This window comes from Abrus precatorius, unplaced genomic scaffold, assembly GCF_003935025.1.
Source record: "Abrus precatorius isolate BTA unplaced genomic scaffold, Abrus_2018 Scaffold2, whole genome shotgun sequence".
NCBI classification, from domain to species: Eukaryota; Viridiplantae; Streptophyta; class Magnoliopsida; order Fabales; family Fabaceae; genus Abrus; species Abrus precatorius.
The window spans coordinates 9,045,963-9,068,738 of record NW_020874362.1 but is presented as its reverse complement, the minus strand read 5'-3'; the positions used below and the strand labels follow the sequence as shown (position 1 = coordinate 9,068,738).

The 22,776-nt window shown below is 32.9% G+C and overlaps 1 protein-coding gene across 1 annotated transcript; it reads left to right on the top strand.

Annotated features, from left to right (window-relative positions):
- The first annotated feature begins 732 nt into the window (after positions 1 to 732).
- On the top strand, positions 733 to 21,777 carry LOC113858035 (kinesin-like protein KIN-14I). The gene is made up of 24 exons (XM_027490441.1): positions 733 to 913; positions 1,432 to 1,660; positions 2,119 to 2,182; positions 2,360 to 2,491; positions 2,561 to 2,799; positions 2,924 to 3,251; positions 4,727 to 4,826; positions 4,911 to 5,092; positions 5,211 to 5,326; positions 5,468 to 5,570; positions 5,790 to 5,942; positions 6,053 to 6,199; positions 6,282 to 6,500; positions 13,419 to 13,583; positions 13,674 to 13,775; positions 13,873 to 14,013; positions 18,421 to 18,615; positions 18,745 to 18,871; positions 18,973 to 19,175; positions 19,277 to 19,459; positions 19,719 to 19,814; positions 20,184 to 20,381; positions 20,757 to 21,028; positions 21,325 to 21,777. The coding sequence occupies exons 2-24, from the start codon at positions 1,503 to 1,505 to the stop codon at positions 21,518 to 21,520; spliced, it is 3,819 nt and encodes a 1,272-aa protein (XP_027346242.1). The 5' UTR covers positions 733 to 913; positions 1,432 to 1,502; the 3' UTR covers positions 21,521 to 21,777.
- Positions 21,778 to 22,776: the final 999 nt, after the last annotated feature.

The following is a 22,776-nucleotide window of genomic DNA, read 5'->3' as shown; positions in this document are numbered from 1 at the left end:
AATATTAAGTCATTTTCTGTCTGATCTTAAATATAAGAAAAAAAAATATTAGTTGATTGTTTAAGTTCCTACGACCAAATGCCAATGTTAAAAGTAAAAAATAATTAAAAAAAGAAGAAGACTTAAATGATATAAATTTATTTTGAGTAAAATTGTAGTTTTTTATTTTGAAAGTTGTATGTAATTGTTAAAGTTGTATCTTGAAAAAAAAAATATTAAAATAAAATGGAATTAATAAGATATTTAAATTTTCATTAAATAGTGTAAAATAATTAAATTTACTTATATTTTAGACTATCACATGTTAATGTCTATTTATTTATATTTAGACGGGAGGAAATGTTATTTAATTTTATTATATACTATATTTAATATTATAATTATAATGTAATCAATTATACATTTACAACCTTAATAATTATATATTTGTAAATATTTTCTTATATACATTTGTCTGTGAAGGAATAAAAAGGGGTAAGAAAGAGACTTGAAGCTTTTCATTTGGCCGTATTACCGTTTGGCCCATACCGCTTCCAACAAACACGACTGTTAATTAATACATTTTTTAAAAAATGGGTAAACACCAAAGAAGGAGAAGAAGATCCATAGCTTAGCTATAACAACTATCTTCTCCTTCCCAAATCTCAACCTTCATTTTTGCACCCAAAAAATTAAAGTAAAACAAATAAAAATCTGAACTTTCATTTGATTCTTAGAGAGAAAGGGAAAAAAAGAAGCAATTTTGATTTGTGGCATTTATAATGCACTCGTGACTTTCTTTCACCATCACACTCAAAATTCAGTTTGCTATCTCACTGTAAACCAAATTGCATTGTCAGTGACTCAGATCTCTCTCCCCCATTCATTGCAACACACCAATGTTATTGCCACTCACTTCATTGCTGTCACAAAGGTTGCATTTTTACTTCTATTTCCTCTGTTTTAAAATTTTCAGCTCAGTTTCTGTGGTCCTTCTCTCTCTCTCATTTTCAGAAGTGGGTCTTTGCTTAGTAAAAGTGATGTACCTGCAAAATGGGTGTTTGGTTCTTGACAGTTTCTGACTTTTGCTGATCTTGTGCTTCTTGTTTTATTTTGAACTATTTTAATTCCTGGGTTGGTGTTTTTTTTTCCCTTCTCCGATTTTTTTTTTCTATTTGAAAAATTTGACAGATGGGTTTTCTCCCTACTTGGTATTATATGCATTCCAATCCTTAATCTTTTTTCCTTTCTCTTTTGCTTGATTCATGATTTCTAATGGTTTATGTTTGAAGAGGAGTTTTCAGTTCTCTAGAACAATCACACTACTTCTCTCTCCATTTTGCTTTTGAGATTGGATATATCAGCAAAGCTCAGATGATTGCCGTTATTTTTCTTTTTCTTTCCTTTTGAAGTGTGTTCTTTTTGACTTATGTTTGGATTTTTGTTATGCAGTGGAAGAACTTGAAGGGAAAAGGAGAGCAAAATTTGTTGATTTGATTGATTTAAGATAATAAGAAAGGAAAATGACCAGTGATATGCCCCCGTCTATGGCTCAAAACGGTAGGTCAAGCAGATATTCCTTTGGCTCTAGCAATGGCAATGATGATGCCTCTCTACAAAATGGTGCTGCTGTTAGCAATGCTGATGACCATGACAGTGATAGCTCCAATTTTGCATCGCCGTGAGTATCATACTTCTTTTGGAGTTGTACATTAAAAATTTAGATTTTTTTTTTTTTATAAATGATGATTTACATTTTAGTGTTTAAAAACTTTATTTGGCGAAAATCTAGTATATGTACTTTTTGAATTGTATATTAGAATCTCATCTATCTTTCTTGTCAGATAGATTGTAAAATGCATTTGATGCAAAAATTTAACATATTATGTAATCTATAAATCATATTTTCCTTCTTTAATATATTCAAATAATACTTATGACTCATGCTTGAAAACTATAAACTTTGGAAGTTTTACATCTCGGCAAGCATTTATCCACTTTCACTGTATGCACTCAAACATTATTCTTGAATATTGTTCTTATTGACAATGATCTATCTTACTCTTTGCGACATTGTATTTTAGTATTTTCCCGTTGAGCTGAGCGGCTAACTTGGTATATTTGAGTTGTTTGTTGCAGCACACCATCAATGGCCATTCCAACAGAACTTGCTGGAGCTGTACCCTTGATTAGCAGATTCCAGGTGACAAAATTTATATTTTAATCTAGATATAATATAATTTCTTTAAATGTTATTGCTTCCTGTTATTTTGTGCATCAATGATCTGTTTGACTAATTACCTGTTATCTTTAAATATTTTTGCTATATGTGCATGAACATTTGATATCACCAAGTTTCTGTATATGTTGTTTTCCATAGGTGGAAGGATTCTTAAAATTAATGCAGAAACAAATTCAATCTGCTGGGAAACGTGGTTTTTTTTCTAAAAGATCTGTAGGTCCTCAAGTTCAAGAAAAATTTACATTTGAGGACATGTTGAGTTTCCAAAAGGTAATCAATCAAATACCAGCTATTTCAAAATATACGTGGTAAGAAGAGCTAATTCACTAATTTCTGTAGGATCCAATTCCAACAGCATTGCTTAAGATAAATGGTGATTTAGTGAGTCGGGCGATAAAGTTATTCCAAATAATTTTGAAATATATGGGAATCGATATGTCTGATCGTATAACTCCAATAAGCTTAGATGAACGAGTTGAGCTTGTAGGGAAGCTGTACAAGCAAAGTTTGAAGCGTTCAGAACTCCGAGATGAACTTTTTGTTCAGATATCGAAGCAAACAAGAAATAACCCAGAGAGGTATGCAACTTTTAGGTTTAGTGTTGAGTGTCATGCTTCCTCTTTTCTTGGTCTTCAATCATTAAAATTTTATCTACTGTGGTTTTTGTACTAGTCATTAATATCTATCTTGTCTCAAAAATAGGCAATACTTGATTAAAGCATGGGAGCTCATGTATTTATGTGCATCCTCAATGTCTCCTAGTAAAGATATTGGCAGTTATCTATCAGAATACATTCATAACATAGCAAATGGTGTGACTACTGATCCTGAGATTCAAGCCATTGCATTAAATACATTAAATGCTTTGAAGCGTTCTGTCAAGGCTGGTCCCAGACTTATAATACCTGCGCGTGAGGAGATTGAAGCTCTGTTGACTGGGAGAAAGCTAACAACTATAGTGTTCTTCCTAGATGAAACATTTGAAGAAATTACATATGACATGTCAACCACAGTTGCCGATGCTGTTGAGGTTCTTGAAACTTATATTTTTTTCTTTACATTTGCATCATGCATGCATTTCTAACTAATGATAATTTATAAAAAATGTTATGGGAGATTGAAAACTCAAGAATGTGAAATAGATACATTACTGAATGACTTGATGAAAGGGATTGGGAGTCCCTGGACAGAATCTACTCAATCTAAAGAAGATAATCCATATGCATCCAATTTTAGACCTTTCCGAAAGCTTTCAGTCCCTTTAAATCAACAACTCAGATAAGGATCAAAGGCTTGAGCTAGCGAAAGGGCATTAGCTTTTGGATGATGATTATTACTAGAATTATAACTAGCAGTACCTTGATGTTCTGACATTTATGGTTCAAGTTTCATGAAGTTGGTGGAAGAGAATTCAGTAAATCATTTTGTTTCTTTCTCTATGCTTCGTCAGATTCATTGATTCAATCAGCAAGTATTTTTTAGTGGATGTTTAAATTTTCAAGAATGGTATCATTCAATAGAATGAATAAAAGCCTACCAGTGGTTATTACTTACCACTCATCAGTGACTTACTATTTTACATTAATGTTTGCATTCAATAAGATGAATGGAATTTATAGGCTTGTGGTTATTACTTCTCTGCGACTTACAAGTCCTTCTGTGGCTTATACTTGATAGTTTATAGTAATGCCTAAAAATTTCATAAACAGCCTTTCTTCTCTTTCATTGAAGTAAATAAAACTAAATTGTATGTGACAATCTTTTTTTGTCTTTAGTGGTTAAGTTGCTAAAGGTCTTGGGAATGGCACTAACATTGTTAATTTACTAGTTGATTCATGACCTCCTGCACCTGCAGTGATTAAGAAAGATGTTATCTTGACCTTTTGTGGAAAAAATAGACAAGCTGAAGCTTTAGTAAGTTGATGTTAACTAGGTGTCTTGAGTTGGTTAACTTGGGAAATGTTCTCTATTTTCTTGGATTACATGGTTCATAAACTACTATGGCTTATTTATGAGTATGTGATTTAACGGATTGATTTTGTGGGTAACTGAGAAAGGGTTTCATTTGGTGAATTTTACAACAGATTCTATCAATAAGAAGAAATTTTGTTATCAGCAGTATCCATTTGATTATAATTTCTCTTTAAAGTGTTTTTCATGGATATGCTCTTCCTTTTCACATCATCCTACTGCTTTGTTGTCTTGTACATAGGCAGCTTTCGCTTTCTAACATGATCAAATTGCTCATTATCTGTATCTGTTTCTTTTGTTTGATGTGTCCTTTTGATTGCATTACATATTTAATAGCTGCTAAATTGCAGCATTATGTTCTTAAACTTGTTTGATTGAACATTGTATTTGGTTAATAAAGTTAATTGCATAAAGGAATGCTATATCATGTTTGTTTATTTGCTTCTGCTTGAAGTTCTTGATACCCCCCAAAAACTTGTGTTTATACCATCAAGTTTATATCCTTTTATTCCTAACTCAACATATTTACTCCAGGAACTTGCAGGGCTCATTAAACTGTCGACATACTCCAGCTTTAGTCTATTTGAATGTCGTAAAGTTGTTAATGGCTCCAAATCACCTGATCTTGGGAATGGCATGTCTTTTTTCCTCTCCTTGATTGTTATATTGTAATCAAGGTGAAATTAATAGTCTGACAATTCCTTTTATTGTTGCTTAGAGGAGTACATTGGGTTAGATAATAACAAATATATTGGGGACCTCCTGGCGGAATTTAAATCAGCAAAGGATCGAAGTAAGGGAGAAATCTTGCACTGTAAATTGATATTCAAGAAAAAGTTATTTCGTGAGTCAGATGAAGCTGTGACAGATCCAATGTTTGTGCAATTGTCCTATGTACAAGTATGCCTTGTCATTATGAAAACTACATCTGATTGTTCATATCTAGTTTATGTATGAAGCTGCAATTACCTTCATGTTATAGATTTGTTGATGCTGGATGTGTTGCTACTTGCTACAGTTGCAGCATGATTATATTTTGGGCAATTATCCTATTGGAAGGGACGATGCTGCTCAGCTTTCTGCATTACAAATCTTGGCTGAGATTGGATTTGTTGGAACCCCTGAATCATGCACGTGAGTGATTTTTAATGTTTGTTTCTTAGTAACTGTGTCGTAATAGTGTTTAGTCTCATTTAAACTTTGTCCTAGTGAGTGAACTTGTTAATTTCTATGCCCTATACTATTGTGACACTGATGGAGTTCTGTATTTCTCAGTGACTGGAATTCACTTCTGGAGCGTTTCTTGCCTAGACAAATTTCAATGACACGAGCAAAACGGGAATGGGAGTTAGACATTCTTTCTCGTTATCATTCATTGGTAGGAGAAAGCTATCTATTTATTTGTCTTTGACCTTCAAACAGTGATAACTATGTTAATTATGTATAAGCCCTTCTTGTACATGTACCTTTAGTAATTTTTCACTTTTGTGTTAGTTTATAAAAGAATTGATATTTTCTTCTACCATGCTCTGTAGTTAATGAAATATAATGCTGAGTTTTTTGCCCCCTCCTTATATAAAATTTTCTTCTCTAATAGCAGCATATGACAAAAGATGATGCAAGACAACAATTTCTACGCATATTGAGAACACTTCCTTATGGCAATTCTGTTTTCTTCAATGTTCGCAAGATTGATGATCCTATTGGACTCCTCCCTGGTCGAATAATTTTGGGAATTAATAAAAGAGGGGTATGACTAAACAGAAAAAAATGTTAAAATAAACATTATGTAATTTACAATTATAAATGTTAAATAAATTGTTCTTTTAATTGTGTGCTTTTATGATCAATTGGCTATAGATTCATTTTTTCCGTCCAGTTCCTAAGGAATATTTGCACTCAGCTGAGTTGAAAGACATAATGCAATTTGGAAGCAGCAATACTGCAGTCTTTTTTAAAATGCGAGTTGCAGGTGTTCTCCACATATTCCAGTTTGAAACCAAGCAGGTATAATACCTCCATTAATGTGACACAAGCCCTATTGCTTTGGAATTATTTGCCTCATTGGTATTTTATCCTTTGGTTGTAGGGAGAAGAAATTTGTGTAGCTCTTCAGACACATATCAATGATGTAATGCTGCGCCGCTATTCAAAAGCACGATCTGCTGCTGCTGCTGCTGCTACTGGTGGTGGTTCTTTCAATGGAGATAATTCTAATAATTTTAAGCCCCCTAATCTGGAACTATATGAGAAGCGCATTCAAGATTTATCAAACCTTGTTGTAGAATCTCAAAAAAATGCTGATCAAGTAAGTCTAATCTTCTACTTTATGATATAGCATATTGTGGAATTAGTGTTTTACACGTAGAAGGAAGAAAAAGGAGAAAACAAAGGTTGATATAATAAAATTGCTATTGACTTTATATTATGCGATTTTTTAACAATTTGATGAGATGTCATGATAAAATATAACACACTATTGTTATATTGCTAATCCTAATTCGATGATGGAAACAAATCTTGAGATATTTGGAAATGTAGAAACTAAAAGAATAGAAAAAATAGTCCTAAGAGTTAATTTCTAACATACTCGAAAAAAGAATGTGATAGAGATTAAAAGGATTGGAGATAAGATCATGTCCTTAAAGTTATTGGTTGCACTAGATACTATTAATATTATCAGTACTTATGCTCCACAAGTTGGTTTGGAAGCCCTTTTGAAAGCAAAGTTTTGGGAGGATTTAGAGAGGTTGATCCAAGACATTTCACAAATTGAAAAGATTTTCATAGGTGGAGACTTTAATGGTCATGTTGGTTGTGAGGCAAGACATTTTATAAGGGTTCATGGTGGTTTTAGTTTTGGAGAGTTAAATGAAGGACAATCTATTGTTGATTTCTCAATGACCTATGATTTTAAGATTATGAACACTTGTTTTAAGAAGAGGGATAAAATATCTTACCACTTTTAAGAGTAGGATTTCAAGGTCACAAATTTATTTATTTATTTTTTGTAAGGAATTTAAACAATGGAATTTGCAAGGATTGTAAAATGATGATCATTTCAAGAATTGTAAGCAGAAAATTCAAAAAATTATTGTTCATAAAATCTAGTTGTGGCTACTTAAAGGTGAGAAACTATTAAACTTTTAGGATCAGTTAGTAGAAGAAGGTAGCTAGGCTACAAAAGGTAATGCTAACATCATTTGAGACAAAATGACTAAGAAGGTTAAGAAAGTTTTCAATAAAATTTTAGGTGAATTTAGAGGTTTTGGATCAAAAGACAGAAAGTTATGGTGATGGAACGAAACGTGCAAGAGAATATTAGAGAGAAGAGGATGTGTTTTAAGGCTTTTATCAAGATATTGGGATAAAGTATGGTGAAAGGAAGATTTATAAGCTTGCCAGAAGTAGAGAAAGAAAATCTAGAGATTTGGATCAAGTTGGATGTGTTAAGGATGAAGAAGGTAAAATTTTGGTTTTGGATAAGACATCAAAGATGTATGGGAGAAATATATACAAACATTTTAACAATGGACAAGAAACAAATGGAAATATAACACGGTTAGAAGTGGAATAAAATAATCTAAATTTGGCATACTACCGTATGATTCGAGTTGGAGAAGTAAAAGAAGTTCTTAAAAGAATGGACAATGGTAAAGTGGTTGGTCCTGATAATATCCTTATTGAAGTTTGGGAAAATAAGGACTTGAGTGATTCACTAAGGTATTTAATGAGATTTTGAGATCTAAGAATGTTAGATGAATGGAGGAAGAGTACTTTGGTTTCTACATATAAGAATAAGAGTGATATTCAAAATTGTGCAAATTATAGATGTATTAAACTTATGAGTCATACTATGATATTGTCAGAAAAGGTGATTGCATAATGCATATACACTATGGGAGGAAATTGAGATTGCAGAAAATCAACGTGTTTATGTCAAGAAGCTTTACAACAAAAGCTATAAACATCTTTTATGAAATATGATGGAAAAGTATCGCTACAAAGAAAATGACTTATGATTTTTATTGATTTGGAAAAAACTATGATTGAGTACCAAGAGAAGTGTTATGGAAGATTTTAGAAAAGAAAAGAGTCTGAGTAGCATATTTAGGCTATACAAGACGAGAATGAAGGGGTAATTGAACTTCTGGATGTGTATTTAAGGACTTTCAAATAGGGGTAAGTTTACAACAAGGCTTCGCTTTGAGTCATTACCTGTTTAATTTAGTCTTAAATATACTTACAAGTGAGATACAAAAGATTATTCCTAAGTGCAACTCTTTGCGAATGACATAGTGTTGATTGAGGATTCGAAAGAAGGTTAATGCTAAACGAGTTATGGATGTAAACTTTAGAATCTAAGAGTTTTCACATGAATAGAAGTAACAAAAAGTATATGCACTATAAATTTAGCTAAAAACAAGATGAAGATCATGCGTTATAAGTTAAAATTGAAGATGATATTATACTACAAGTTTCTAGGTTCAGGTACTTGAGATTGATTTTATAGAATGATGAAAAATTTAATGAAGATGTTACATATAAAGTACCTGATTGTTAAAAGTGGAGAAAGATATTAGGAATTATTTGTGATTGTAAAGTACCTATTAAACTGAAAGGAAGATTTTACCAACTGCAATACGACCAGCTAGCCTTTATGGTAGTTGTTAAGAAACTTGGGCCTAACTCACTCTCAAAAGCTAGCTCATAAGAGGAGGACTGTCATAGCCCTTATAAGGAATATTTTGGCTAACCAATGTGTGACATCTTAACACACTCCCTTCACGCTTAGGATTGGACATTTGGTACGTGAAATTTGCAGGATTGGACATTTGTACAGGTGGATCCAACAGGACTAGACATCTGTGGAGCTCAACATTCAAACTGAATAGGCTTTAATACCATGTTAAGAAACTTGGCCTAACTCACTCCGAAAATCTAACTCATAAGAGGAAGACTGTTGAAGCTCTTATAAAGAGTATTCTGACTCTATTCTTAACTAATGTGGGACATCTTAATAGTAGTGAATGTTGAGTTTTAAAGGATCTACATGAGAAAAAAGTGAGACTGACAGAAATGAGAATATTAAAGTTGATGAGTGATCATATGAGAAAGGAAAAGATAACAAATGATAGTATACATAAGAATATTGAAGTAACATCTATAGTGGGAAGAATGACTAAAAATTGTCTTAGGTGGTTTAGGTTTAAGATTTAGTCTCATTATTGGGTACTTTAAATAATTCTAAAATATAATGTTGATATTAAGATATTCCATCACTGCCCCTCAAGAGTGGACTAAGCTTTAAGCTTGCTATAAATAAAACCCTTCCAAAACATTATGTAAGCTCTACCAAATGTTTCTAGGGTAAGTGATAGTCATCTTCCGATGTGATATTGGTTAGGTGGGTTGAGTCCCAAACACTTGACCAGTTGTGTGTCTGCAATGAAGACTGGACAATTAACAAAAAAAGCGGTCTGCAATAAAGGCTAGACATGTACATGCTAGAAATGAAGGCTGACAACATTAACTAATAGCCCTGCAATGAAGACTAGACATTCACATGCAAGCAATGAAGGTTGACAGCATAAAAAAGTGGACCTGCAATGAAGAGTGGCCACTCTCAAATTTGTTAGCAATGAAGCTTGATGGAAGCAGTGATGCTTTTATGTCTGATTAAAAAATAACTTCGAATCTATTGGTGATAGGGACAATGAAGGTCTCTACTAAATCGATACGATGGAGGGAGCCTAGGCTTTCGCAAATGAAGAGAGAAAACTACACCAAATGCTTTAAAAATGTGGAAGGAAGATGCATGGCCCAAACTTGGGTAAAACTGAACAAGGAGTTGGTGAACAAATCTAGACTAGTTGCAAGAAGAGGCAATATTGGCAATTGGGCTACAGGAACAACAAAAAAATGAGTGCAAAAGTGCATAAGAGATGATGCTCTGGTGACAATGTTTAGAGCAATGGTCTATTCTATCAGAAACTTTTGAACTAGGTGGAGGTATCGTCATGAACACATGACTGGAGTGCAAGTGCCAAATTACTTCTTGAAGAGGAACTAATAAGAACCCACTAAAACACTACTACTCATATTTGTTATGACTTAAGAGTAAGTGTCTTCTTGTCAGACAATGGTGCCTCACCAGCAATCTTTAGTGTGTTTAAGTCTGTATTGGACTTGCATCTTCTTCAACCGTTATAGGTGCAAACACATACAGTGGTTTGACTAGTTTGATGAGGGTGCTTCCAATGGTGGGCTTACCAATATGAAGGGGGTTACCAATATGAAGGGTAACTTTGTTGCTGGTTGTGGATGGTGGTTGACAATGGCACTAGAAAGCAACTATAAGCACAACGAAGGTGCTCGAGGTTTTTGCAATGAAGGATGTTGAGTAAAAAATGTTGCAATAACGACGATAGGATACCCACAGCAAAGATGACTAGAGTTTATTTGTAGAAGCAAAGTTGAGTCTCTTAGATTGAATAGGAATGAGGCAGGTTGTGGTGGATGGTACTTGTTATGATAAAAAATTGGACCTATGGCTGGCATCCAAGATATTTTATCAAAAAGAACCTCTTAGCCAAACAAGCCTAACCAAAACAGGCATTTACAATATAATCAATTTTCCAAACTAAAAATGCTGCATATTTACCAAGGTTTCAGTAGTCTCCTTCAAAATAATAACCTGTTGGAATCTAACCATGATTCAACAACAGCCAAAGGAACATAATATCACATCATGTCAATACCATAATATTTATTACATTTCTGAAATAATGATATTTTTTTGCTAAAGTTGTATCTTGTCCAAAGTGTAATAATATAAAGCAAAAGGAGGCTACCGAAACAATGAAGACTTGTCAATAGAGAACCTTACCGAGAGAGACCACAATTCTCAATAGTCTATAACTTTGTTATATTGGATAATCTGAGAAGAATAAAAAAGGGGCCAGTCATACAAACTTGACCATATTGGATAATCTAAAAGGAACAAAGGAGTCAATCATACAAACTTGATAAGGGCATAATATTCATAATGAGCAAAAAGGAGAAACAATTAATACATGAGTAGTTCACAATTATAAAACGTGACTATAACATGCTAAATTAATAAAAATAAGTTTATCTAATTACATTCCGATGAACTTTAGTATAATCAAGAGTTAAGAAATTTATTCAACTAGGTAGTAAATTTTCTTAGGTCTATGACCATCATAATAAGATACATATAGATGATAATGGGATGACAATTCATCCAAATACTATAAATGAAAGAGGTTTAATTCTTTAGAGTTCACATGTTAGAGAACTTAAGTAGAAAGTAGTTTCACCTTGTTAATAACCCTCTCTTGTGGTGACACTGTTTAAGAAGAAACTTTTTCCTCTCTCAAATCACTTCATGTTATGATATCTTATTTCATCTCGCCAAAGGTAACTTCATCTTATTGATAGTTCTTTCCATGTAACTCCATCTAATCCTCTTTCTCTTGGGTAAAATTATGTGCACCTAAACTGTTACCTTCTAAAATATAATTCATAGAAAATCATTCTCAAATATGAATTAAATATATTTTTGATAATTGAAGTTTTGGAATCATATTTTGCATAATTAAACAACATCAAACAAAGTGAAAATCTTTGCTCCTTTCCTATGTCATAAATATACTCGTTGTATTGAACATAACCCATAATGCAATAATTTTGAAGTTAGTAGGAATTAATATAAATGCATGTTTCCCCAGTAACTAATTTTAGACAAAATATTAAAGCAATATAATTTAAATAATAATCTTAAAGATATAGACACGATAATCACTATTAACTCACAACAGTGAAGAATCAACTAAATCACTCTTTAGGACCAATCCAAAATTTTAAGAAAAGTAGTAGTCAAAATGAATCGGAATATCAATAACATTCAACAAAGGTTCAAGAAATTATATGTAGATGAAATTCCTTGATTTATACCTTGAGTTCTAAAATATACCTTTCCTAAAAAAAAATTGCCAACAGTTGAGTTGTGAGTTGTGAGCATTATTGAAGAACAAGTAATAAATATTTTAAGCGATTGTTGATCCGTAACTTTTCTTTACTTGGTGAAACAGTGTGATTCAGTACTACTTTGATATTATAATGTTTTACACCGAAGCAAGAAAAAGGAGAGACCCAAGGTTGAATACAATAAAATTGCTGTTGAGTATTTGACATGATTTGTTACAATTTGATGAAACATCATGATAAAATATAACTCTATCTTCTGTTTATATGACTAATCTTGATTAATAAATAATTCAAACAAATCATGAGATATTTGGAAATATAGAAATTAGGAAACTAGTCTTAAGAGTTAATTGCTAAGATAATATTCTAGTGCAACTAGTCTTGATAGTTAAACTAGTCTTACACATTGAATATCTCATAATAATATTATATCTTAGAATAATTTAGAGTATCCACTAACATGTTCTAAAAGTGGAGTAAAAATACTGGTCTAGAACCATGTATGAACCAATGTTGAATAACTCGAACTGTTCTGAATTGAATTATTTGAAATAATTTTCTTTTGCTTATTTTTTTAAAATATTTAAAAAAATAGAAAATATTAAAAATTGTGTTTGAATTTTCTTTTTGACAATGGTGTCATGTGATCCATGTAGCCAACCTTATTTAGTGGGATAAAGTTTGGTTGTATTTTCTTAAAAAAAATTTCTAAAATAAATAAAGGGTCATATATGAGATGTATACATGAATTGCTGTTATTTAACTATTTATTATGAATTTTTCATATTATAAAACATCATATGTTCCTTTGAAGTTTTTCTTAAATTAATTTTTTTATATTGATATTAATTTGTTATTTAATATATTATATAATATTAAAAATATATATTTAATTATCACCAGTTTGAGCGTAGTTCAACCACAGTTGAACCATCAAACCATGAACATCCTTTACCAGTTCAATTGCTGGTTTTAGTTTAAAAAATTGATTTTAACACGTTATGTGGCCTTGAGGGCATTTCCTATGGCTTGTTGCATATAGTAAATGAAACCTTAAAACTTATTTAATTCCCTTTGGGCAGTCAAAGTTGAGGTTTGATACTAGTTGTCTTTGGGTAAAATAAAGATACATTTGCATTTATTTTCATATTATACTTGATGTCTAATGCTTGCTTTTCAGTAACTAGTTATAATCTTTAATTATCTTGAGTAGTTGCTTGAAGAATTACGTGAGAAGCAAAAGCAAGAAGAGAAAATGCAAGAAGAATTGGATGGCTTGAAAGAATCCTGGAAAGCTGCTAAGCAAAATCTGGATGCAGTTACAAGTGATCGAGATAGACTTAGATCACTATGCAATGAAAAAGATAAGGCGCTACAGGTAAAGATCATGACATTGTGAAATGGGTCTTGTACTCATTCTATCTCACATTATCTTGGACTTGTCTTACTGATCATACAATCTTAATAGGCTGCAATTGTAGAGAAGAGGAATATGGAATCTAGGATGGCCATGTTAAGTAATGCAGTTGTAGAAAACACTACCAAAAAGGATCTTGCTGGAAATAACCAAGTAAGATATTATATGAAACTATTATTATATAATCTTTCTGATTAATATTGCTTTTACTTTTGATGTATAAACTATGGACTTTGTATGGTACCAATAGGAGACTCAAAAGCTTGAAGATGAGCTAAGACTTTGTAAAGATGAGCTACATGCAGCTGAAGAAACTATCAGAAGTTTGAAAAGTGAAAAATTGATGTTGGAGCAAAAGTTGTATGCACTTGAGAAGAGGAATGCTGAAGAGGTAACATACATAAAAAATTAAAATTGCTATTTAAAATAAAATAAAAAAACAATAAATTGAAGTTGATGGTTGTTGGTTGTTGGAAGTAAGTGATTATAGTAATGTTGTAAATAGGGCAGTAATTATGTAATTGTATATTTTGTATTAATAATCCCTATTATAAATATATGCTCTGTTGTGTAATCAAGACACACAGATTCATCCTATATTTTTCATTTTTCTTTTTCAACAGGATATTAGAGCCTAACATAGGATAACCCTAATCCATGATTACCCAATTGGCCCACTGCTTGCTAGTGCAAATTTTTTTTCCAAAAACTGTCCTTTGTATTTAGTTTTCGGTCGCTTGGATACTGCACCACCACTTGTACTTTTCTGGCAACTTTTCATGTGCGTTTTTTTTTAGCAACCACCCTCAAATCTGGTTTGCCTTGCTCTGCTCAGTTTGGCCTGTCCCCAAAGTTTCACACTGACTGAAAGTCCCACGTGCCCACACGCGTGGCTTCTCCCATTTGGTTTTCTCTCTCCTCGCCGGCACGTGGCAGTGAGTCCGACATTGTTTTTGGCCACTGCTTGTTTCGTTGGAGTCACCGGAGGTTGCTCTACTCTGATAAGTCCTTTCTTCTTCACTCCTAGTTTTGCACTTCTAGCCTGTTTGGTACTTTTCAGTAATGTACGCAACTACATTACTGCCCCTCTATCCTTGAAAAAGTTGGATGGGAGTAATTACACCACATGGGCTTCCAACATCAAACTTTGGCTTAAAGGTCAAAGTTATGTTGATCATCTCACTACTAAGGAGGACTCCTTTGATGCTGCTGAACAATTTAAACGGAGTAAATTAATGCTCAGCTTTGTAGCTTTGTAGTGTCATTAAATCTACCATTCATCCTTCTTTGAAGCAAATTTTTCGCCCTCATGAGACGTGTGTTTGTTTGGATATAGCCTAAAGACTTGTATACCAATGACACTCGGTGCCTAAGGTTTGTCAAAATTTCGTGAATGTTTTTGCTCCTCAACGATTTGATGGCTCCATGACTGAATATTTGGGTTGTGTGACCAACATTCTCCATGACTTGAATGAAGTCTTGCCTCTTGCCACCTCAATTGATAGGAACTGTGAAAATCATCAGCAACTTTTTATGTTGCTTTGTATGGTTTGCCTGTAGAATATTCTATTATTCGTGATTAAATTTTGGGGTCGCCTGTTATACCTATTATAGATTCTACCAGTACTAGCTAAAACCCCATCTACTTCTATGGATGTTTCTCTTGCTTCTACTTTGCCAAACTTATCTACCTTAGTCTCACAAAGTAGTGATTGTGCTCATTCTTGCAAACTAAACAAATCTTGTTCTATCTTTAAGTGTGACCGTTGTTACAAGGAGTGCCATACAATTGACCAATGCTTTATCTTACATGGTTGCCCTCCATGGGCAGCTAATGTTGTCAATGCACACCCTTTAACTCTGCACTTTCAACTGTGCCACCAACACCTTCTCCTTCACTTGCATACATTGACTTCCTTCAAAGGTTTGAGGAGTGTTAATCCTTTGGTTCCACTTTTTTTGTTGCACACGCGCATAATTCTTTTGTTGGTGTCTTTTGTTCTTCCATTCTTGGCCCATGGGTTCTTGATTCTGAGGCCATTGACCACATCAGTGATAATAAATTCTTTTTTTTTCCTATTATTTCTACATCTGATTATTTACCCTTTGTCACTGGCTGCTGGGTTCCAAACACAATTTTAGGGTGTTGATATTGTTCACTCTTTTCTCTCCGCTTCGTTAATCATGTTCTTTATGATTCCAGATCCCTTTTTAACTTACTATCCATTAGCTGTCTCACTTGTTCCCTTGATTATATAATCTCTTTCACTATAGATTATGTTTTCCTATAGGACCAAAGTTTGAGGAGGAGGAGGATTGGCACCAGATGTTTCATGGCCTCTATCAGTTAAATACTTTTGTTCGTGCTGGTTGTATGATTGATTCTCCTCTTCTTATTCATGCCTAGTTAGAATATCCTAATTTAACCAAGTTACCACAACTAGTACCTAGTCTTTCCAATTTATCTACTTTGTCATGTGAGTTATATCAATTTGAAAAACATACTTGTAGTTCTTTACTAGTTGTGTCCATCATTGTTCTACTTCTCCCTTTGCTTTTAGTTCACACTGATGTCTAGGGTCCAAATTGTATTGTATTTACTTTAGGATAAGAATATTTTATAACCTTTATTAATGATTATTCTCAATATACTTAATTATTTTTAATGAAATATCATTTTGATTTATTTTCTATTTTTAAACCTTTATTTTTTGAAATTAAAACTCGATTTGGTGTTCCAGTTTGAACTTTACAATGTGCTCGTGAATACCTATGTAATCAATTTCAAAATTTTATGGCTTCAAAGATACAAAATAGAATTTTTGAACGAAAAATTAAACATATCAGAATTGCTCTTATTTTATTATGTTATAGTCAAGTTCCTCCTTGCTTTTAGGGTGTGATGTTTTTACTATGTTTTACCTTATTAATAGAATGTCATCCTCTGTTCATTGTCTTATATCCTCACTAATCCCTTCACCTTTTACCCCTTGAGTCTTTGGGTCAACTTGCTTTGCTCATGACTTTCGTCCTAGGCTTGATAAGCTTTCACCTTGCTCTCAAAAATGTATTTTTCTTGAATACACTAGGTTTTAGAAATGTTATAAGTTTTACTCTTTAGCTCTTTCTTGCTATTTATTTTTCGGCTAATATCACTTTTTTTGAGTCTGTTCCTTTCTTTACAACTAGTTTCCAACTTTAGTTTGAGTCCAATTCTTCTTCAGCTTCTATTTCTTTTACTATCTTCTACTAGAAGCATCTCATGCTTTCACTACACCACCTCCTTTGCAAGTGTATCATCGTCGCCAGCCACTCTTTGTACCACCAATGTCTAACGAGCCTTCCTTTGACTAGCTTTTGGTGCCACTCACCCTCTCTCCTTTGGATGTGCCTCCTGTTACTGAACTTTCTAAGGTTCTTCGCAAAGGTATATGCTCTACCCGTAATCCCTCTATACCATTATACTTGTTTGTCTTCCTTGTCCTCTATTTCTATTCCTCAATCTACAGGTGATCGATGAAATGTGTGCTCTTCTGAATAGTGGTACTTGGAAACTTGTTCATCTTTCTCCCGGCAAGTCTCTTGTTGGTTGTAGGTGGATCTATATAGTCAAGGTTGGTCCTGATGGTAAGATTGATCATCCTAAGGCTTGTTTGATGGCGAAAGGTTATACACAGATATTTGGCTAGGACTACAATGACACTTTCGCTCCTGTAGCCAAAATGACATTTGTTCGGCTACTCACTTCTTGGGGATTGAGGTGGTGGCACAATCCAAAAGTTGTGTTGTGATTACCCAAAGGAATTATGCAAAAGATATTTTAGAGTAAACAAGATTGATGGGGTCAAACTTGTTGATACTCCTATCAGTCTTATAGATCCTAATACCAAACTTTTGCCAAGTTAGGAGGAGTCACTTTCAGGTCCTGAAAGGTATAGAAGACTTGTTGGAAAATTGAACTATTTGAAAGTTACTCGTTCAAACATCTTTTTTGCAGGCAGTGTGGTGAGTTAGTTCTTTAACTCCTTGTTACGGACATTGGGATGCACTTGCAATCATTTACATTCTAAAATATATATTAAAGAAGCTCCAAGAAAAAGTCTCTTGTATGAAGACAAAAGACATACTCAGGTAGTGGGATATCAAATGCAAATTGGGCATGATCACCTAGTGATAGGAGGTCTACATCTGGCTATTGCATCCTTATTGGTGGAAATCTAGTTTCTTGGGAAAAGCAAAAAGCAAAGTGTAGTTGCAAAGTGCAAAGTATCAAGAGCTTTAGCCAATTGTGAACTTAATTGGCTTAAACAATTGCTCAAGGAATTGAGATTTGGGAAAGTTAGGCAAATGACACTTATTTGCAATAATATGACAGTTTTACATATTGTGTCAAATCTATTTTTCCATGAGAGGACTGAAACATATTGCGATAAATTGCCATTTCATTATAGAGAAGATTTTATCCGGAGTCATCACTAATAGTTTTGTAAATTCTTATGATCAATTGGCAGGTGTCTATACCAAGTCTTCAAGAGGTCCTTGAATTAGTTATATATGACAAACTTGATGCATATGATTTATATGCTCCAACTTGAGGGAAAGTGTTGGAATTTTGTAATTATAGTAATGCAATAAATAGGAAAATTAGTATCTTTGTAATTATGGTGATTATGTAATTGTATATTCTATATTAATGATCCCTATTATAAATATATGCTCTGTTGTGTAATCAAGACACACGGATTCATCTTATGTTTCTCATTCTTCTTTCTCAACAATGGTGATCATTGTAAAGCAGATTGCTTCCTGTCAAAGGAAACTTGAGCAAGAACGCAAAGCTGTGAAGTCTGAAGTGTATGACCTTGAAAGAAAGCTGGAAGCGTGTAGGCAAGAATTACTGGCTGCCAAGTCTACTATTTCAGTCAAGGACTCTGAGTTGGCTGCATTGCAGAATAATCTGAAGGAACTTGAAGAATTGAGAGAAATGAGAGAGGTTTTAATACTTTTATTTCAGTTTTTTCACTGCTCAAATTGTTTAATAACCAATATAGATTTCAGTGTTTTGTTTATTTTCACTTTAGTTTGGGACAGTATAAAAATATGGACAAATTGTATTGTTTAGGACATCGATAGAAAAAATGAACAGACAGCTGCCATACTGAAAATGCAAGGGGCTCAACTTGCTGAAATGGAAGCACTTTATAAGGAAGAACAGGTTTTAAGGAAGCGCTATTTTAATATAATAGAAGGTGGGTGATGGAAAATCTTTATATTTGGAATTAAATCTATGTGAATGTGTTGACATACATAACTGACACATATTCAACTGTGGAACTTGGTTTTCCTTCAGATATGAAAGGCAAGATCAGAGTTTACTGCCGACTAAGGCCTCTTGGTGAAAAAGAGATCGCTGAGAAGGAAAGAGGAGTTCTTACTGCAGTAGATGAGTTTACAGTTGAATATCCATGGAAAGATGATAAGCTAAAGCAGTACATATATGACCGTGTTTTTGATGCTGATGCAACTCAAGAATGCGTGTTTGAGGATACAAGGGTAAGTCATAAATCATAGTCATTTTCATTTCTTGCTTATGGGAACATGGGAACATATACAACTTAAACACATTACCAATTTCTCTTGTATTTGCAATGCAGTATTTGGTGCAGTCAGCTGTAGATGGTTATAATGTCTGCATATTTGCTTATGGTCAAACTGGCTCTGGAAAGACATTTACAATCTATGGATGTGAAAACAACCCTGGACTTACCCCTCGTGCAATTGCAGAACTTTTTAGAATTTTAAAAAGAGATAATAACAAGTATTCTTTTTCATTGAAGGTAACCTTTCTAAAACAGATGAGTAAAATTTCATTTCTCTTTTCACGTTGAAAATTGTTGTCATTAGATCTAGTGAATATACAAATAAATATTCAACAGGTAAATGACTAAAGGATTTAGTTTGAATGCATTGTTGGTGCTTAAAAGTTTACATTGTCTTTTTCCATTTGTCTTTTTGTGTAAGAGTTATGCAAACGATATAGAGATTTGTGAAACTTTGCTTAGTCTTATGTTGACTTCTCATATGTCAATCATGCAGGCATACATGGTAGAGTTGTATCAAGATACCCTTATAGATCTTCTGTTACCAAAAACTGGAAAACATTTTAAATTGGATATCAAGAAGGATTCGACGGTAATTATCTCTTTGTTGTCATTGCTAATTTTCACTTCTATATATTTTATTACTAGAGTGAAAAGCATTTAAAACTGGTTGTCAAGAAGGATTTAAAGGTGTTTATTTGTATGCTTAATTTTGATTTCTCTGTTAGAAAGTTTACCGACCTATTTATTTGTGTTTAAATTTGTGTGTTCTACTTAACCATGATTTCTAACAATTGTTGAATTAGGGTGTTTTTGCAACGTTGTGGAAACATTTCAAAATAAGCTATGAAAATTATAGAACATGTGAAAACTGTCCAAAGTTGTTACTTCAGAAGAATTCTTGCATCATTGATCACTCTCAATCATAGTCATAATGGATTTATTTTAATTCCTTGATTAGGGAATGGTAGTTGTGGAAAATGTAACAGTTATGTCAATTTCTACAATTGAAGAATTGAATAGTATTATACAAAGAGGATCAGAACGGCGCCATATATCAGGAACCCAAATGAATGATGAAAGCTCAAGATCTCATCTCATTCTATCTATTGTGATTGAAAGTACCAATCTTCAAAGTCAGTCAGTTGCTAGGGGAAAGGTATATTTTACATTTTCTTTTTCCTTTGAACAACAGCAATATATCATCTTTTAGGGACTGGACTAGAGAAATTTGAAGGCATAGGTAGATATGAACTTCAACCATATATTCCTAATTCTAAATCTCGAGTTAAAATGGAAAGGATTGAATAAAACTAATTCTCCCATACCCAGGAAATTCAAGAGCCCCAGCTCCCTCTCCCAACCTCTATTCCGAAAACTAAATTTTAGTCTCTTATTTATATTCTATTATTTCTCTCCCTTTTTGGTTATCTAACTATCAGGGTTAAACATTTCTTCATTGTTAAGTAACACTTGATTGTTTCTTGATTTTGAGGCACACATTTACTTGTTTTATGTTGGATTCAACACACAGCTGAGTTTTGTGGATCTTGCGGGTTCAGAAAGAGTGAAAAAATCAGGTTCCACAGGGAGTCAACTTAAAGAAGCTCAAAGCATTAACAAATCATTATCAGCACTTGGAGATGTTATTAGTGCTTTGTCTTCTGGTGGTCAACACACACCATACAGGAATCACAAGTTAACTATGTTGATGAGTGATTCACTTGGTGGTAATGCCAAAACTCTCATGTTTGTGAATGTTTCTCCAGCAGAATCAAGTTTGGATGAGACAAATAACTCTCTTATGTATGTTATTTGTTATTTTCTTTTATTATAATAATTTTTAACATGAAAAATGTTAACCTTTGTATTTTTTAGGGTCTATTTGGTTTGAAAAAATGTTTTCTATTTTCACTCTGAATTACAAAAATGTCATCCTGTTTTCATTGCTTTCATATTTCAAATTTGAAAACTGAAAATAATGTGACATTTTTGTGAAAATAGAAAAAAAATAAAAAAATTCTGAAACTAAACAGTTCCTTAATAGTCTGATTTAGCTAATATTTTTCTCATGTTGGAATGGTATTGCTTTATGCTTTTAGGTATGCATCACGAGTGAGATCCATTGTGAATGACCCCAGCAAAAATGTTTCTTCAAAAGAGATAGCACGGCTGAAGAAGTTGGTTGCATACTGGAAACAGCAAGCTGGTAGAGCACTTGAGTTTGAAGATTTAGAAGAAATTCAAGATGAACGACCAACCAAAGATAAGACAGATAGCACTAATGGCTCTAGGTAAAGAGAAGCTCCCAAATAGCTACCAATACTTTGGATTGATCATATGAGATATATTTTCTCTTTGAAATGTTTGTTGATCATTTTTCATGATCAAACAAGGCTGGATAGATTGTATATCTTTTTAGAGAGATCTAGGCTGTATAGTTGAATTTAGTTGAATTTTATGTATATATTATTAATCTTTTTAACTCATGCACATACAAATATATACATTATTCTACATAAATATTTCTTAGCATCAAAATGCATAAGGTTTTGCAAAGAGCTTTGCTATTTGGTACGAATAGTGTATGTACAAATTTTGCTCAGGTGATGTGGTTTGTTATTACCGGTTTATTATTGTATCAGAAAATAATATCAGTCTTCGTTTGACAGAAAATCACGGCTGGTTTCGGTTTTGCCATTTTCGTGTATTTTTGTTTCGTACCGTTTATCATTTCCCTTTGCAAAAGATTAACGTAACTTAAAACGCGCCCTACGCTTCTTGAGTTCTAACTCTTTTGCCTTACTTGTCCGTTTCTTTTGTTTTTTGTGCTTACTCCTTTTATATCCACAAAGATAGTCGAATGAGTTACCTCACATACCGTTGAATTTTATATGGTTATAAAATATTATAATTTTATATGATATATGATTTTTATCAATTTGACTATTAAATTATAATTATTTGTTACTTAGATTTGTATTAATTTTATAAAATTTGAAGATGAATTATAATATAACAACTAGTTTTATTTAACTAAACAAGGTTGATTGTATGGATCACAACATTAAACTTGATAAAAGTTAAAAGTTTTAAAAAATTATTTGTTATTGTATATTTTTTAATAATTTCTTTTAAAGTTTTTTATCTTCCTTTACCTTTTTCTTATTGGAGTGAAAGTCATGTTATTCATTTTTTTCACTAGTACTTATATCACAGTCAATGAACCCAGATGGCGGATCGAACTAGGCATGTTTGCCCATTATATATCACTGTCAAATGCAAAGACATGATCATGGCAGAGGTTCTTATAGACAATGGTTTTGCCTCAAACCATTATGATACCAGATAACAAATCTTCCACCGCAGGGAAGGAATTCAAACAACCACACGCTCATTCAATCACTTCTTACATTCGGGGGTTAATGGACATATCTCACAGGTAATCGATAAACTCACTAATTCAGTCTAATTGGTTTAAGTCTACTAGTTCCGTGCCAACACTATCAATTGTCACGTAACAAGTGTTCTATAGATTGAGAGAGTGAGACCAT

Coding starts and splice junctions, on each gene's coding strand:
- LOC113858035 (XM_027490441.1), top strand. CDS start 1,503: ATGACCAGTGATATGCCCCCGTCTATGGCTCAAAACGGTAGGTCAAGC. Junction 5,327..5,467: donor GGAACCCCTGAATCATGCAC/GTGAGTGATTTT, acceptor TGTATTTCTCAG/TGACTGGAATTCACTTCTGG. Junction 5,943..6,052: donor TGGGAATTAATAAAAGAGGG/GTATGACTAAAC, acceptor AATTGGCTATAG/ATTCATTTTTTCCGTCCAGT.